The sequence below is a fragment of the Teleopsis dalmanni genome, chromosome 1 (assembly GCF_002237135.1).
Source record: "Teleopsis dalmanni isolate 2A chromosome 1, ASM223713v2, whole genome shotgun sequence".
Classification (NCBI taxonomy): Eukaryota; Metazoa; Arthropoda; class Insecta; order Diptera; family Diopsidae; genus Teleopsis; species Teleopsis dalmanni.
Genome location: NC_051846.1, coordinates 76,331,136 through 76,349,741, shown reverse-complemented (window position 1 = coordinate 76,349,741; position 18,606 = coordinate 76,331,136). Strand labels below are relative to the sequence as shown.

The 18,606-nt window shown below is 29.9% G+C and overlaps 1 protein-coding gene across 1 annotated transcript; it reads left to right on the top strand.

Annotated features, from left to right (window-relative positions):
* The first annotated feature begins 10,218 nt into the window (after positions 1 to 10,218).
* On the top strand, positions 10,219 to 16,885 carry LOC119672601 (T-box transcription factor TBX6-like). Its single transcript, XM_038083698.1, has 5 exons — positions 10,219 to 10,334; positions 12,399 to 12,564; positions 14,801 to 15,068; positions 15,187 to 15,324; positions 16,147 to 16,885. The coding sequence occupies exons 1-5, from the start codon at positions 10,244 to 10,246 to the stop codon at positions 16,807 to 16,809; spliced, it is 1,326 nt and encodes a 441-aa protein (XP_037939626.1). The 5' UTR covers positions 10,219 to 10,243; the 3' UTR covers positions 16,810 to 16,885.
* The last annotated feature ends 1,721 nt before the right edge of the window (positions 16,886 to 18,606 follow it).

The following is an 18,606-nucleotide window of genomic DNA, read 5'->3' as shown; positions in this document are numbered from 1 at the left end:
AAGGTTATTTCGATATATTTAGCGATATTGTTTTTCGTTCTAGATTTTCAATTATTACAGTTTTTATAAATCGTTTTAAATCTTTGATGAGTTGGTATCACTTAAATATACGCTCAAACTTCTGCTATTATTTCATTCATTTCATAATTAGATTGAATAGAATATAACTTTAAAGTGCTGCTTTAACTGATTCCTGATACGATTGGGTTGCTTTGTTGATATATCAATGTTAAATTTATTACATGTTGATTAATATTAGATGTGAAAAGTGACATAATTTAAATATTCTCCACATGATATCCTACAATATTGGATCCTTTTGAAATAATTTTTAATAACTTGATATTTATTAAAACAGTCCAATTAAATACGATCATTTGACAATTACGTTATAAATATGCAATCTTTCGACCTTTTTTAAGGTTGATGAAACATAAAATTGTAAGGTTCTTATATCCTATTGGTTTCTTTTGAAATTCGGCTTAGAATAAATGTGTAGTTAACTGATGATTTATTTTATCTAAAAAGTTTCACTCCTTAAAAATTTAAGTTTCTCTGATGGTCATCTTATGTCAGCACAGACCAGGATGATCTTTAGCTTTTAGTCAACTAAATTTTTTAACTTTCGAGCTGCTGTTTATCATCATCAAACTCTGAATTCTCGCTAACCAAATTTGACACCATCAATATTTCATATTCCTCAAACCCCCTTTCTTTAACTGTAAACATATAAGCTTTTTCAAAAACTTAAGGGCATGTTATGATTGCAATCAAAGAACCAAATTAAAAGAGAACACGCTGACTGGACTCTGCAGGCTAAATCACCATGTTATTAGGGTTCACGAAAAAGAAAATTAAGTCGTGTTTGAATCGCTTTACGTTCTTTAGTAACACAAGAATATCGTCCACCGACATATGTACATTATATCGAGATATTTTTAGTGAAACTGAGAAACTCGTGATATAAGAAAATATGTGGTCAGATAACATACAATTTGAACTTGGTTTATTTTTAAACTTTTATAATTTTAATTGATATTCAATTTGGATAGAATGAAAATACAATTATAGACATAATAACACGTAATAACGTTTTTAGGGTTTTAACATGTTTTTAATAATAGTTCTCATAGACTTTGATATAAATGTAAATTCTTGCATTTGTATTAGTTCTATATACATTTGTATTAATTATTTAACATTTTTTATTAAAATTATATATCATGACCCAATACTTATTTTGGAGTTTCCGAGTTTTCTGACTTAGCTCGGCTATTATTTGACGAATGTCACTAAACAAAAAGAAGTCTAATGGTGTCGAATCATATGATGTTGGTGGCCAACAACGATCAACAAAATGCAAAACTATTCGTCCAGAGAACAATTCGTGTCGTATGACTTGGAACATCCATATCCTTAATTTCACACAAATAAAACTGGTAAACATGTGAATTTAGCGTTCAGAATAGACAATTTATGTCGGACTTCCAGACCAAATCTCACACCTTATGGTTACATATGGATACTTTTTAATGATCTTTCTGTTACTGTTACTTATAGATTTTCCACACTTGAGGTGCGAAAATTTGGATGTTAACATAAATATCAAGCGAAAATGAGGCCCATCACTCAAGAAAATTTGATTCCGAAATTTGTCACCATTTCTGCAGTTTTCAGCGTTTGTTAAGCGATCCAATTGAAAATCTGCAAACCATATTCTAAACATATTATGCATTGGATGACAGTTTTATGTGAGTAGTAAAAGACCAGTACTGATAGAAGGATTTTTCTTGCTACACAAGGTTATAATAAATACTTGCTATTTTGACTGAACGATATGAATATAAAGTCGGTCAAAATGCTTGTAAAAGAGAGAATCATATATATTATATATTTTTACATAAAAAGAATATATTCAGTAATTATTGTTCGACTGCCAGTAAGTTTATGGAATCACAGATAAATCTTGAATATATAGGCAATTTGTTGGGAAGATTATACTGGATTAATTTTTTTTTTGCAATGTTTTTGGAGTATATTGTCTATATATAAAATTGTCAAGAGGGATCTGTCCTGTAATTTCCCACTGGGTACGCCACTAATTATATACAATAAATTGATAATACAATTTGTATGATAAAATAAAATTCGGAATTTAAACTGTCTTAGTATGATTTCTAAATTTTTAAATATTTATATAGAGTATGTTTAAATTAGCCATAGATTTTTATTCAGAAGTAATTTCTGTTGATCACCACATTTTCAATATATTTTTGTTAACGCAATTTACCACCATATTTCATAGATTCTTGTAAGACCGATTTGTATAATATGGAGAAAAAATCGTGATCGTATTCGCACAAGACATTAAAAAAGGCGCATATAACTCGGTACCAGGCATACATTTTTTGAGGAAAAAATGTATTTATAATTTAATGGCCATAGAAATTGTTGTCGTGAAATGCCTTAAGTCTAATTACTTACTTAAGGCATTTAATAATAACAATTCTTGTACTATTTGCCTTTTTTAGCAGCCCGTTTCCAATTCTGATATTCTAGAGCAGGGCTGTCCAAAGCACAGCACACGGGCCACAAGCGGATCGGGGCTAATATATGTGCGGTTTGCGACATGTTTTAAATCTCCCTCAATTACGCAAATTTTCTTTTGATAATTTCATTATTTTATTTTTATGGCATCCCAAAAAAATTAATTTAAATAAATAAATTATAAAACTAAATTTAACATTATCACCGTATTTTAATTTTTCTCCATAAAAACCATGGACGTATGTATTAGTTTCTTAGGCCCTCCAATCTGTACAAAGACTTGTATTGGGCTGCGATCGTCTCTGGCCTGGACAACCCTGTTCTAGAGTGTTAAAATATTATCGTGAATAAATTTGATTATTTTAATAATAAAAACTTGCCCTTTTAAGTTTAACATCTTATATTCGAAATAATTTTTTATTATGTATAAGTTATATTAGATATAACAAATATTTGAATCCCTTTAGCGTGTGAACGGTACATGTATTAATATAATCTTAGTGAATCGTACAACACAAATTTATATACACGGAATGAGTCTGTCGTGTTATAGAGGGACATATTGCAAATAATTGTCAACACACATATAACTCCTGAATTTAATTTCAAGCTCCATTGACAATCTTGTCCATGCATTAAGTCTGAGCGACGAGCTTCTATTAATAGCTATTCAGAATTTAGAATTAGGAATTTCATTCACGAAAAATCCCATTTAAATTGTAGCAAACACTCTGAATGTCAAGTTTACTATTAGAATTCGCGTACAGCAGATTAAAAACTTGCGCCAAATGTTTATTAAGTGGCTATTGGAATATAAAAACAGGATATTGCATTTTGGCGTCAGTCCATCGTAAATGTTTCGAAAATTGTAATTTACAATCGTCTGCCAAAATTTGTAACGCACTACGCCTTTGGGCGCTAAAAGCGATAAAACAATTTTACCGATACCGCTGGGCAAATATAATTTATGCGTTGCTTTCCAATAGAGAATGCATACACATTACAGGTACGTAATGCCCTTGAGTTGTGAGACACTTTCATGGTATGTTGCACAACACTTGCGAAAGAAAATCATATAAAAACTTACAACAACATTTTTCCATATGTAATAAAAAATATTAATAGTGTGGACAATATTACTCAGATTCCTCAGGTGTAATTGCATCACTAATAGATTTGCTCTGTACATTGACAAGTGTAAGATTTCCTTTTATTATTTGCGCCTAGACGTAGGCTGGCTTAAGAGCTACCCTAAAAGCAAGTGAGTCTCTGCAGGAGCAATATGTAAGGCGACAACAATTGATATAATAACAATTTTTGTCATTGTCGATCGACAGCAGGATTGTTGCGGTGTTGTTACGGAGTGTGAATGCTGTGAAGGCGGTTTCATTAAATAAAAAATAATACTCATATCTACTTAAATTGTTGCTCTTAACTAACATATATAATATCTACTTGTATCTATACACTTATACCTGAATTCGAGTCTGTCGAGACTTTGTCCACAGCTACTCATCGCATTGTAGGCACTAGTAATAAGTGTCGCCAATAGCAGTAATAACTTTTGTTTCTTTTTGTTTTCTTTTTTAATTTTGTTTGCTGTTGAGCCTTTTATGCTTGTGGTAATAAAATTAAGCAAAAAGGATCAGGATCATTCTTAGCGGTTAAAGTGTGCGCACTTTATTATCTTTTCAACGACAAGTGTTTTGTGGCATCCTTGAGAACAACGGTAACTGAACGGCAAATGGTCGATTGTTGTGAGAAAAGCAAATTGGCGCCACAAATGCACATTGTACTTGCATCTGAAAGGATTCGCCGCTGTCATTAAGTACTTTACGACATCTAGAGATTTTGTAGCATAGCATGAGCATCGTTCTCTTATCTCAGTTTTCGGATCTTGCATTTAGACTAGCAACTCTACAGTAGCTCGACATGTGTTTTTCTTGATAAGCATAGATTTTAAAAAATCTGTTTGTATTACAATTTGTTGAACAACTTCCGTTCTACATATGAAAATAAAAAGGGTTTAAGTACACACCAATTCCGTGGACAACATTTAACCAATATTAACTCATTTCATACAAAGATGTCAGGGTCTGCCTTAACTAACGAAATTATTTATTTACAAATATTTAATATACAACAATAGACTTGAAGTTTATTTTATCTATTTCAAGTACAACTTTGCTTATCTAATCATAATATTTATTTTAAAGCAATTCGAGTCAACTAATTACTATATATGGTAAGCAATCGTATTTTTCGTAATATAACAAATAAAATTTATAAGTAATAATATTCAAAAATGTTGATAAAAACACAACACATATTATTAATTTTTATAAATTAAATGAAATAAATATCACATATTTCGTTGATCTTACAAGCAAGTTATTCATGTGTTACGTTATTCACTATTTTTTTAAAAAAATTAAGATGTTCTGTTTGCCAGTCCTATTTTTTAAAGAGTTCAAGAAAACTTAAATCAACCACAAAAATTTAATGAAAAAATAATAAAATATTTTTTAAACTTTAATTTATTTGTTTCAGTTAGAAAAATTCAATCAAGATCCTAATGTTTCTGCCTCATTAAGTGACTCTATCAGTTATATATAGTATATTTGTTTCTTAATTATTGTATCAAAAGCAAAACCATTGTAATAAAATTTAGTTTAAAAGCCAATATATTGAAGTTAAGTATCAAAAGTTATTGATTATAATAATGTAATATTATATATAACATTATATATTACATATTTATTATGTAATATTATATATCCTCTCAATGGGTCCTGTTGCTATAAAATAGTCCAGAAATTCCAACTCTTTCAACTCTTTCTTTCTCTTTCTAGTTAGCTCAAAAAATTATTTAATCACTCTCTAAAACTGATTTTAGCACAAACTACAATAAGAACATTTTTTTGGTGATGGTTGATCATAACGTAAAAAAATGTGTGAATTTTAAAGTATAAGAGTTATTTTACGAATTGGCAATAGTAGTCTTTCAGATGATTTTACATGATATTGTGTCATTTCCAATTTAAATTTAATACAATAACAAATGCCATTATACGCATTGATCGGTCTTATGTCATTAGCTCCATTATATTTATATTGACTGTGTTTACAAAACAATATCTGCAGTAAATTAATTAATGAAATATAATAAAAGAGACTGTAAGTTCAGAGAAATTTCACAGGAACTTGCACTCATTCATTTGAAGACGGTTTAACTATAAGGTTCTAAACTGACTTTTCTTTGTGGAACTGAAAAATCCTGTCGCAATCAGGGAACCTAAATGTCTTGAAATAGATAGTGTAATACTGCTTTAAAGTCATTAAGTTTAGTAATTTTTCTGTATTATTATTATATTATTATAAGTTTTGACGTGAAATCGCCCAACAACCGGTACTGTGGCTAAAAGAGTCCTATTGTACCAATATTACGATTACATAAAGTTCTTTAAAGATTCAATATAGATACATTTGAAAAATCTTAGCCCGTTTAATGATTCTTGTTGGATTTATAGAAAATACGTAGAAAATGTCCCACATCTTTTTTGTCACTGTCCAACGCATGCGCAACAACAAATTATCATGTTAGGAATTTTCTTTTTAAAGTTTCTTCAGCCATTTTCAACATTTTTCTTTAAAGAGCATACTAGGCTCTGAAAAAGGCAGGACAGTGAGGCAATGGTCCTAAGTTGATCCCTATGATCGCGGATAAAACCTAAACTTCATATTCTATCAATTTAGATAAGATTAATGCAAATCTATGACTATTATGTTCATATACCTATACTTGACAACTTTCGATGGCCGTGTTAATTTTCTCTTGAGGTTTTTATAGAAGCATAGAAATCATTTCTGTACAACGCTTAAAATGGAGATTAATTGGTTTCATAATAGTTCTCGTTTCAACGCAATTATTATCAACTACATGACCCAACATTCTTATTGATATACTGAGACAGATAAAAAGAAAACATTGTTCAACTATTCTTTTCATAAGGGTGGATGTTGTCAAAACTCACATCAATTAAAAGGCCTTCTGTTTACTATATTGTCGCGGTTTTGTCTCCAAAGTTCTTAATTTGACATAGTTCTTGGTCACCATTACTTCATTATGCTTCATAAACAGCGGCTGATGAAAGATTGTAGTTTCGCTTTAGTTTCATTGGTTCGGGGCTTCTATTTACCATATTGTCGCGATTTTGTCTCCAAAATTCTTGATTTGACATATTTCTTGGCCACCATTACTTCATCATGCTTCATAAATAGCGGCTGATGAAAGTTTGTAGTTTCGCTTTAGTTTTATTTGTTCAGGGCCGTATTTTGGTCCATAAGAAACCATTGATAAGGAATAAAAATTATATCAGAATAAAGTAGTTAATAATCCTAGTATTCAATTTAGAAGGATTATGTTTTTAAAATACTCAATTCCAATTATATTAATTTCAATGAAAATTTTGACTGATCTTTTATGAAATCACTTATATTGTATAAGCGTTCCACTTTACCCTACTTCCATTTCTGATTAGGTCAATAGGTATATTATTGTACTAAATATAAAAATGCTAATTAGATACATGAATAAATTCATAGAGTTATTTTTCACAATATAAAAAATTTATAATTAAAAAATTGTTCTGGGATTAGGAGTTAAAACATATGTATATATCAAAAATGTTCTTTCAGACTTAATACTAATCCAACAAATCTATATTCTAAGATATATATGTTTATTATAACGATTACCTTAAGCATTATTTATTATTTCATATTTTATACCATATAACTATATTCTAAAGTAAACTTTTAATTCTAAAATAATACAAATGTACATTGTTGTTCAAATGTACTTATATATGTGATGAAAATATATTCATCACTATATAAAACAAGTTGTATCTTATGATTTATACTGAGTGAAGTAAACATACGCGCCTTTGCACTTCAACAATTCAATGATCAGAACACAAATCTATTCATAAGTACTTAATAAAGTTATTTAACGCTTAGGAAAATCTGACAATATACTTCTATTAACCAAAAATGGAATACAAATTCCGTATATAAATATAAAGAATCTTATAGCGCAGTACATAAGAAACATAACTATCAATTAAGTAACAAAATTTATGCTTCACCTGTCTTCATAAACATAAACCGAAGCCATTCTTACATATGGCATTCCGCAGAACATTTTTCTTGCTCTCTAGAGACCACCAACTGTACTAGACAACCCCTTTTAAGTCAGATAAAAAATCAAAAATGTGAAAAACAAACACGATAATTACACACGAAAACATGTTGAAGGCACAAATTCGATAAAATAATATTACAAGCTATCGTTCATTAACTAAAACACACGGAAGATTTATACTCAGGAAAACATAAATTCATGGAAACTGAGAAACTTGCCAGCAGTTAGCGAAGAATTCAAATAGACTAACGTAATGTACGAGTACCGAACTGCAATTGCGGTAGCTCCGAATGATTGTTAACCAAATAAAAATGAAGAAGAATACGTATACGGAAGTCTGCGCTCTTTATGGAGCTTAAATTTCAAGTTGGACATTCACAACATATTTTTATAAAAGGTTTGAAACATTTTTCACACCGTTACCGTCACCGTCACTTTTCACTTTCCTTCTGGCAATTTTAGAAACACTTTTGTAGATTTGTCATAATCAAAAGGAGTCATTCGCTACTGAATAATATTTCGCGAGTTAGTTAAACAAAGAAATAACTACACTTCATAAGATTGTCCAAATTTTATCCAGTATGAGATTAACTGATTTTTGACCCGGGAAGTGGGGCACATTGGAGGAATTCACCTTCATAAAAACTGACGAACAAAAAAATATTACTAAATTCTAATTTCGGAATTCTAATTTCTTTCGCAGTACTACAAACATTGGAAGGATTTAAAGACGATCATGTCACAAACATCTTTCACTCTGATTAAGCGAATGTACTAATGCAAATTTTAATGCACTCAATTTAATTATTATCTAATTTCCGAAATGAAAATCTAATTCTTAACATACTTTATAATCCATTTTCAATTCATTCTTAAAAGCTGGTTTGAGTATTTTTAAATCCTATACCTAAGCTTTTGATGCTTTCAAACTATTAAAAAAAAATTATTGTAGTTATCAACTGATAGTTGGCGAATTTTAATGTACAGAATAAGTTAAACCTTTGTGTTTTTCCACTATTTTTTGGTACAAGAAATAAGTAGAACGTATATACATATAACTGTATGAAAAAAATAAACAATCAACTATAACTACTTTTACTTTGGTCTGTAGTTGATATAAGTATACCATTGCTTATATAGAGAGATGACATTTTCAAACATTTTCAAATATTCTTGAATTATTTATTTTTAACTTCTTAATGTTTTTAAACCATTTTTTTTGTTTTGTATTCTATTTATTCCGTGTTATCATGTCTTAACATATACACATGATCAGACTAAATTGTTCATAATTCCATATATGATCATGTAAAAATGATAAATTACATAATTATATATGATAAGACAAAATCATTCTTCTCGTTTAAATATAATTAAACTTTTAATTTATATGTTTTAAATTTATATGAGGTCCGTATAGACGCGAGACGATCTGCGGTCGCCGACGCTGCTACTGTAATAAAGTTTCAAATAATATTTATTTTTATTTCTACTTCACTAAACTCAATAAGAATGACATTCACCAACATCAGATATATGTTTTCTTATGTTATAAAATAATTATGTGAAATTTATCAACAAATTAATTAAAAAATAAATTTTATAAAAAAAACATAGCAAAAAATTAATAACAAATATAATAGAAATAAATAAGCCATACGTGCTTGTATATGACACTTTGTTCTTTTTTTAAAAACGATTTATTAATGTTTTATATACAAGCACTTATATTTGAATTAAAATATTTTTAAATAATTTTAATAATAAACAAAAAAGTAATTGATACAAATATTCAATTTATTTATTTTGCCAAACAAATCTCTATTAATTAGTTGCACTCATTACTGCTCCTGAACTTCGTAGTTAAATCCACAAACACACGCCCTTAGAACCAAAGCCAACACCTAAACAATGCGCAACATGTAGTGTGGAAAATCAACAACATTGAGCGTCAAGATCAGCACCAATTTAAAAATGGAGTTTCCGTATAAAAACCTAAGAAAGATATAATGTATAAAAGACATACAAAAAAAAACAAAAAAGTAAAGCAACATTGTTCTTTAAAATAAAAGAGAAGAAAAGCAATCATACAAGCACAGCAAGATGTTATTGAGCCAATAGCAGCAAGGCAATACCAAACGCTCGTTAAGCATGTAAGCAAGAGAGATAGAAAGTATTTTGTGCAGCAGGTATATTCGCTAACGACAGAAAAACAGGTTTAAAACGATCATCACGAAGTGGAAATAGGTTTTGGCACCGAAGTGAGTAAAGTACGTTCTGTGGGATTTGTTATTCAGTTGAGATACGAACGTGAAACGTTAAGCACGGGTGTGAGTTTCAGTTTCAGTTTCATTAAAAGTGGTGATCTTTGTTCTAAGTTATAAAGATTAAACATAAAACAAGTGTTTTAAAAATACTAAAACAACAATTTTAAATTAAATATATACTTTTTAAAATAAAAATATATAAAAAAAAAATTATTTTACAACAATGTTGACCATGAATGAATTAGTGGATTTACAAATGCAACAACAATTAGCGCACGAAATTTACAGACAGCAAATTATGCAACGCATACCAGGTGAATGAAAGATAATATCACAGAATTGTGATGGTGCCGTCGGCATTTTATATAACAAAAATTTATAATATATCTTAGAATTTACATTATATTAAAAATACGCCATTTTATTTTATTAATTATATATTGTATAAATATAATTATATTAATATATATTAATGGTTTTAAAATGATTGCGAGATAGTTAGTTTTGGTTTCCTTAAATTTTCACTCCTTTTATATTTGCTATATTTTTTACTAGATAAACATCACTATTTCTATATATTAATTTTTTATTTTTTACTTTATTTAAATTTGTTTTGTTAAAAGTAATTTGATTTTATTAAATTATTATTCGTCAATTTATCTAGTAGTATGTTGAAAGCCTAATTGAGTCAGTGCACTTGAACACTTTTACTCTCTACTAACTGCGAGGTTTCTTCATAACCCCTTTTTATATAGATATGTAAAAAACATTACTCTTATTTATACACTTTCCTAATCTTTACTGAAATATTTTGAACAGAACGACTTTTTGACTTAAAGAATTATTGGTTTTTATGGTATTGTAACGACGGCATACAAATTTTTATGATCTCATGTGTCATAATTATAAAAGATATTTTTGTGTATATATAAAACATAAAAAGATAAACTGATATTTGGATTTTATTTTTAAGATCAAACAAAGGTTGACAGTTTAATTTCGCCAGAAGCGTACGCAGGCACAGAAAAGCATAGACGTTAATTTCCTCTCTTCTCTTTAAAATCAAATTTAATTATTTAATATGTCAATAGATATATTAGATATAGGTTAAAATTAGGAGGTGGCTTATAAAATCTTAGAACTTATATTAAAATAACTTTATTAGTTGTGATTTTTAATAACAATTATTACACTAAATTTTAATATTTATTAATACATAAAATTTCAGTTTTATTATCTAATTTTTGAAATAAGCATAATTACCCGCCATATTTGGATTATTTTAGTTTCTTGTTTTTTGAAGAAGAAAGAAATCCTCTTACGATGAAATACCACTTACCACGAAGGATCTATGACATTAACAAGAAGCCGGTTTAGATATAATTTTCATTCATTATGCAAAATTAGCAACTTAAATTTTCCTGATAAAAAGTTGCCAATAGAAAACTTATAGATTTGTGGTAACCATGTAAAATATGTACATATTAAAATAGAATTTTTACCGAAATTAATATATAAACGTAATTATTAAATTAATATTTTGCGGTGTATATAGCTACTGGCATAGATAATGGGAATCTTGGGGTTTAAACCTTCACATTATGTATAATGGATTGTTTTCAATTAAATTTTTTCATAGCAATCTGAAATTAGTTTTTAAAATGCCACGCTGTGTCCCACATATAAGATATTTGATTATTAATATGTTCACAATTAACAATTTTAGTTAATACTAAATAAAATAATTAATAAAGAACAGTAATAAACTTTATGAGGGAGTAATTATGTATATTAAATATTTCAAAAATTTTTTTAATATACATTATAAGAGTTAAAGAAAATTTACTGTGCAGTCTTTATTCTTAAAAAATACATTATAATTATTATTTAATAACATTCGGTCATCATTGTTTATTCTTTTTAAATGTCTAGTAAATTATATTGTATAAGAATATTTGGCAGTACATTTTAGTAACAAAATGCATTATAAAATGCATTTGTTCTTGTTCAGAGCCCTTTCTTAATGAAATGGACTATACCTAAAAATCATAGACAATTACGAACAATTGTATTATGAATGCAGTTTTATATCAGTAGTTTTGTATCACTAGCTGATATTCTTTATCTATTAACTGCATAATTATATGGATTTATAATTATTCAATAAATAAGAAACTTTTACTGAATTTGGGGAGATAAATTTTATTTTTAATTGGAAATATAAATATAGTAAAGATAATTAAAATAAAAAAAATTTAAATTTTTATAGTGAGAGTTTCTTTAGCAGTTATTTTAAGATACTTTTTATTACATACATATAATACATAACATCACGTAAAAATACGTTCAAATTTTTAACAATTATATATTATTTTCAGATCCCTTTCCCACAATGTTGCCCTTACCAATTCCAATGGCAGCCCATCATATGATTATGCCGCCACGTCCAACACTCCCAGGCGTAGATGCTAAATTGGAGAACAATGATTTGTGGAAACAGTTTCATAAAATCGGCACAGAAATGATAATCACTAAAAGTGGAAGGTAAGTGTGTGGTTTACAAGGCAGTTTTACCAAGTTTCCAAGCAAATAAAAGTAATAAAAGATTATAGTAAAATATTTATATATTTACAAAAACAATACTAAATAGACACAAGTCCTTAACAAACAATAACACAAAGCAAATAGGCACCTACAAACAATGAACTTAAGAGCAAATCAAATAATCTCAAGTACATAGCGCCGGCATTTGTTGGCTGTAGAATACCAGAATTTCTAAGGTCTCCTTTTCTTCTGTTGCACTGCAAACGCACCAAAATAAATATTCCAAACAAAACAATATTTTTAAATTATAACAACAGGTAGTTGACGACTCATAAACACACTACCCCACATATTTTGATATACTTTTGCTTGATTTGATTTAAAAAAAAAAATTAAATAATATTTATATACCAAATACTAGTATTTGGTATACAAAAATAACATTTTTAACTTATAAGCAAAAAAAAAAAATATTTAATTCAACGAAAATGTAATAAGATTAAATTTCTAAATCACTAAGCAATTTAGTGTCTTTAATAGGTTAATTTGAGGAGCGCAAATCACACCATGCAAAATTTCCGAATTATTGAAAAGCTTTGCACTGGTCAAATTGCCATCGTCAAAGTGCAACAGTGCAAGTGCAATCATTTAAGATCGTCTGACCGGATTATGCTGCACCGCATAAGCGTCAACGATATTTATGAGCAGTCGCACAGCAGGATGCATTTCTGATTCCAAGCGTTGTTACTAATCATGTACCTACTGTTAAAATATATTAAATGTGTGATGAACTTCAAAGGCAGCGTTTCATGTCTTTACAGGCTTTTGTTGTTGTTTATGTCACAACTAAGTTAAATCAGAGATCGCTCTGTAGTGCCGCCACTGGCCCCTGGCGCCAATGCTATCGTAAAATATTAAAGATCGTTACACGTTGTAAGTTGTTCGTTCGGTCGTGTTGACAATATTTTTTAAAAGTAAGAATAGATGTTTGACAATATGAGAATGCATCTACCTGAGATTTCACACTTTCAACAATAGTGGTGCAGTGCATGCAATGGAAGCAAGCAGACAGACAGACAGACATTTAAAGAGGCTGACATACTCTTATACACAAAAGCATGATAATGACAACGAATATCTCATACATATATGAACTTCTGTTGTTATCTTTCTCAAAAATTTATGACTGCCTATGGTAGCTCATTAAAATTAACATAATTATGTATTTTGATTATAGATACAATACAGGCACACTGTTGTTTGGTAGCTTATGTGTGAGATATTTTGTAGTTTATAATTCTCTACCAGGGAAAAACCATATTTGCTCATTAGTTGCTCATTCTGGATACATTAAAAGCTGAACGATAACAAACTAAAACTGTTAAAAAGTTGGTTTCCCGCGGTTTCGACATGAGACAATGCTAACACATTTTGATTCTCTTCTTGTTGTTGTTGTTGTTTATTAGTACGACATCATCAACTCCACCATCCCCACCAAGAAGTGTATCCAAACCAAAAAAAAAAAAGAAATAAGTAAAAAATAACCACTTGTTAGTGTGTGCTGCCCAAAATTTATCTCGAATGCCAAGTATCTGGACGGTGTTGGCACATTTTAGCTGCTTCATTAATTTCTAGCGTTGTTATGCATTTGCCTAAAGATTCTAAACTGCAATTAATCATTTTCATTTGTGGTTGTTTGTTTTCTGTTGAGAACAAACATTTCCACGCTTCATACATATGCCTCGATGCTCAGAAATTTCTTCAGGCATAATTTAAATGATTTCACGGCGCCAATATTTTGTGCTCCTGCTGTTCTAATTTATGTACATATATTTTTTTTTGCTCTTTATTACTAACATTTTTTTTTTATTTTTCTCCTTGAAATACACATGTCCATTACTCTACGTTGGCTTCTAACGCGTGTATGTTTGTATGTCAAACCAATAATTACACGCTATTCTCAAGCGTCTAACGCAACGTTCCGCACAATATATTAAACCACAAATCAATTGGTTAACTCCTACTTTTGGTTACTCTATCCTCGAAACAACCTAGCCGTGAACGCATCTGTGATTTATTAGTTTATTTTATTTGCTTTTAACACATTTTTCATACTTAACGAATGTGAGTTTTGAAAATTGATAAAAAAATTAAATAGAAATCGAATAAAAAATAGAAATTTACTCAAACTAATTGCCATTATTTATTCTCTATTTCATTTGTATTTTAATTACAGACGCATGTTTCCATCAATGCGCGTTTCGCTTGCAGGTCTGGAAGAGGAAGCGAACTATTGCGTATTGCTAGAGATGGTACCAATCGGTGATTGTCGTTACAAATTCTCCGGTTCACAATGGGTGCCGGCAGGCGGCGCAGAACCACAAAGCCCACAACGTATGTTCTTGCATCCAGATAGTCCAGCCACCGGCTCACATTGGCAATCACAAGCTATACTTTTCAATAAGGTTAAACTAACTAACAACACTTTGGATAGCAATGGACATGTAAGTTTAGAGTTCTCATAATTAAATAAAATAAATTATTATTATTTATGTAATCTTATAAATTGTTGACCAAGAACCCTTTTGCATTAAATTAATTTTTTGTTCTTATTCTTTACAGATCGTTTTGGCTAGCATGCATAAATATCAACCTCGTCTGCATATAATTCGTACTTCCGATCTTGCACAAATTCCTTGGGCACCACAGCAGGCGTTCGTCTTTCCTGAGACCGAATTTGTTGCTGTAACTGCTTATCAGGTTAGTATATCAATTCTGCTATCAAGGCATACTATACATATATTTTGATACATTTGCATACAAGCTAACATACAAAACTAACAAATTCACTGCAATATTTGTGCAAATGCAATTTTAACGAATTTTAACGAATTTTAACGAATTTTAACAGCAACTACAACTGCAATTGCTGCTCATTCAAGATTTCTTCGTCGAGATAAAGGCACAGTGGGTTGCCATTACTTGACGTTCATTTAATTATCTCATTAGCATTGCCGTCTAAGCTATGCGTAAGACAACCACTTGAGTTTACGCCACTAATAAGACCGTCTACAGAGAGTGACTCAAACATTTACTAAAAATAAAAACTCAGCAGTGGTCGTCGGGGTTAGTTCACAGTTTTAATGTGTTGTTCACGCCTTTGCGTATTAGTAAGAGTTTTTGCCATTTGCCGTTTGCCATTCATTTCTTCGTCTACGAGTATACTAAATATATTTGAAGATCCTTGTCAAATAGTTTGTAGCAACTCAATTTTAGGCACTTGCTGTGTAGAACCACTTGTGTCGTCCAGACATTTAAAATGTTTTCTTATTTATTAGCTTTGCTTGACGCCAGTCTGGTATTTTTAGCTCTACTAAAATGCTACTAAAATATACTATTTTCGGTGTGTTCATGTACAAAATTTTGAATGACATTTGAAGTTGTTTTCTGATAGAAAATGTCAGGTCGAACATGTCAAGTCAAACTACAGACGCCAGTTCTCATATTACTTCCACTAGTTTATATAAACATTACACTAATTCTGTAACTAATTTGTAATATTTTCCCATTTTTTGTTTTTAGAATGATCGGATTACCAAATTGAAAATCGACAACAATCCATTTGCTAAAGGTTTTCGTGAAACCGGCCAATCACGTTGCAAGCGTAAAATGTCTTTAGCAGCAGATGAGCATGAACAAACAATTGAGAATCCTACAAGTCCAAGCAGAACGATTGAAGATGATCGTTCCAGTATGTGCAGTGTAGACTCACCAAAACCAAAACGCCAACGTGCTAATGACTCTTATGACAGCGAGTATTATTTAAGTTCAGGCAGTTCCAGTGGTACGATATCACCACGTTATGATGAAACCGCTTATCGTCAGAATTCTCCACATATGTTTTTACATCATCCGTTAGCACATCAACAAGCTTTAATCCATTCGACAGCAGCTTATTTCGGAAATCCTAACCCACTTTTACATCCAATGCTTATAGAACAACAAACACATATGCCTTTCCCACATGAACTTACACATTCGCTGGCACGCTTAACACCTGCGCAACTATCCCCATGCGGTAGTGCACAAATAAATGATCCAATGGAAGAAGTAAGAGCGGAGAAAATCTCTTCTACGACTGCAAATCATCCTACAACAATAACAACGGAACCATCGTCAGTTTCAACACAGCCCGCACAAAGCAAACGTAACAACTTCAGCATATCAGCAATTCTAGCTTTTTAATTTTATATAATTTATGTTAGAATATAATTGTAATGTATTATAGACCATATTTGTATGTATGGATAGACATCATCAGTTCTTGCATCCTTTGTATATTTTTATTAGTTTATTAATGATTTTAATCAATATTGCTGTGTTTATATATTTGTATATTATTTCTAAGTTTAATTGAATATCATTATTTGGTGCCCTTAATTGCCAAATTTTATTGTACTTTTTAAGTTTAAGTAATAAAGCTTTATAAAATGGTTAGAAAATTAATTTCCATAAATATTAAAATTTAAATGAAATAAAATGAAAAGACAGAAAAATAAAATATATTGTTTCATTACAACAGCTTTTGTTAAGACTTTTTGCAAATTCAAACAATCACAAAGAACTTAATCACATTAATTAAATTTCATAATAATAATTATAATTGTATATATGACATATTGTCTTTAACTCAACAAATATCTATAAGAACCGAAATCAAAAAACACAAATGGGAATGGTTCAGTCACACTTCGCGTAGACCGACTGGTGACACCACAAGAATGGCAATTGAGTGGAACCAGATGGATAGCAAAAGAAGGGGCAGACCTGCACACACTTGGAGAACGCAAATTGACACGGAAATGCCACACATGCGAAAAAGTTGGTGGAGTTGAAGCTATTGGCCACCAATCGTATGGAGTGGAAGATATTTGTTGCGTTTCTATGCTTTTCCTAGGAGTTAAAGGATTTAATATATATATATATAGACATATATTTATATATATAGATAAGATATAAGATCTGTTGAATCATTATTCTCGATTGCAAACTTAAAACTAAATCACATTTCTCAAAAATAAAAACTTGCTTGCTACTTAAATTATAACTTGTTCCTAATTTTCAGTCTATAGTTTTGATATTTTTACTTAGTCGTAGTATAGTATAGTATATATAATATTTGCTCTTTTTGCTATGTACGACAGCATAAGGATGCTTGCCCCAATATTTATGCTTAGTTGCTTGTTTATGCTTTCTTATTGAAATTAAAGATATACCTACTTTCAAATTTATAAGAGATTCTAGTATATGCATTAGAACCAATAACAAATACAAAGAATAGAGGGTCCTTATTTATAGTAGTAGTATTTAAGCTTTATTTTCACTCCATTTTAAATTTGTTGTATTACATAGAAATTAATAACAATTATATTATATATATATAGCTTACAGCTGTGGCATTTTAGGCGTTTGTCGGTCATTATTTCTACCTATATTAGTAACTTAGGATGAATAGACTACTGAGTGTCCATTCCCAGCAGTTCTTTAGGATACAATTGTCGCTAAGCACTAGTACACTAACTAGTCCAAAGGAACTAGTGAAATGAGTGGTCCGTTGGGATGAGTAAAATCGCCACTTAAAATATATATACTTCTCATGGCTTTTTTTGTACAAAATGTAATAGCACATTCTTTTATATTATTTTTGAACAAGAGGAAACCATAACAAATGAGAAACGAAGAAATTCAACTACATATTATAGTTATTTATTTAAGAACTAGTGCATATTCTAATCCTAACGTAATACAACGATTCACCAGTTGAAACAAAAATCCACTACTTACATATGCTTGTTGTGTATAAACAAATTGAGGGCACTACGCTTTGTGCTCTTGTTTTTAATATTATGCCTTTTAGTGAAAAGACTAGTTCCGAGGTGTATCGTACGGGGACAATTGATACCGGCAATGACATCTCAATATTAAATTTGCCATTCTAGCACTATACACCTGATGACTAGTGAATTCGCTAGTTCAGAACTA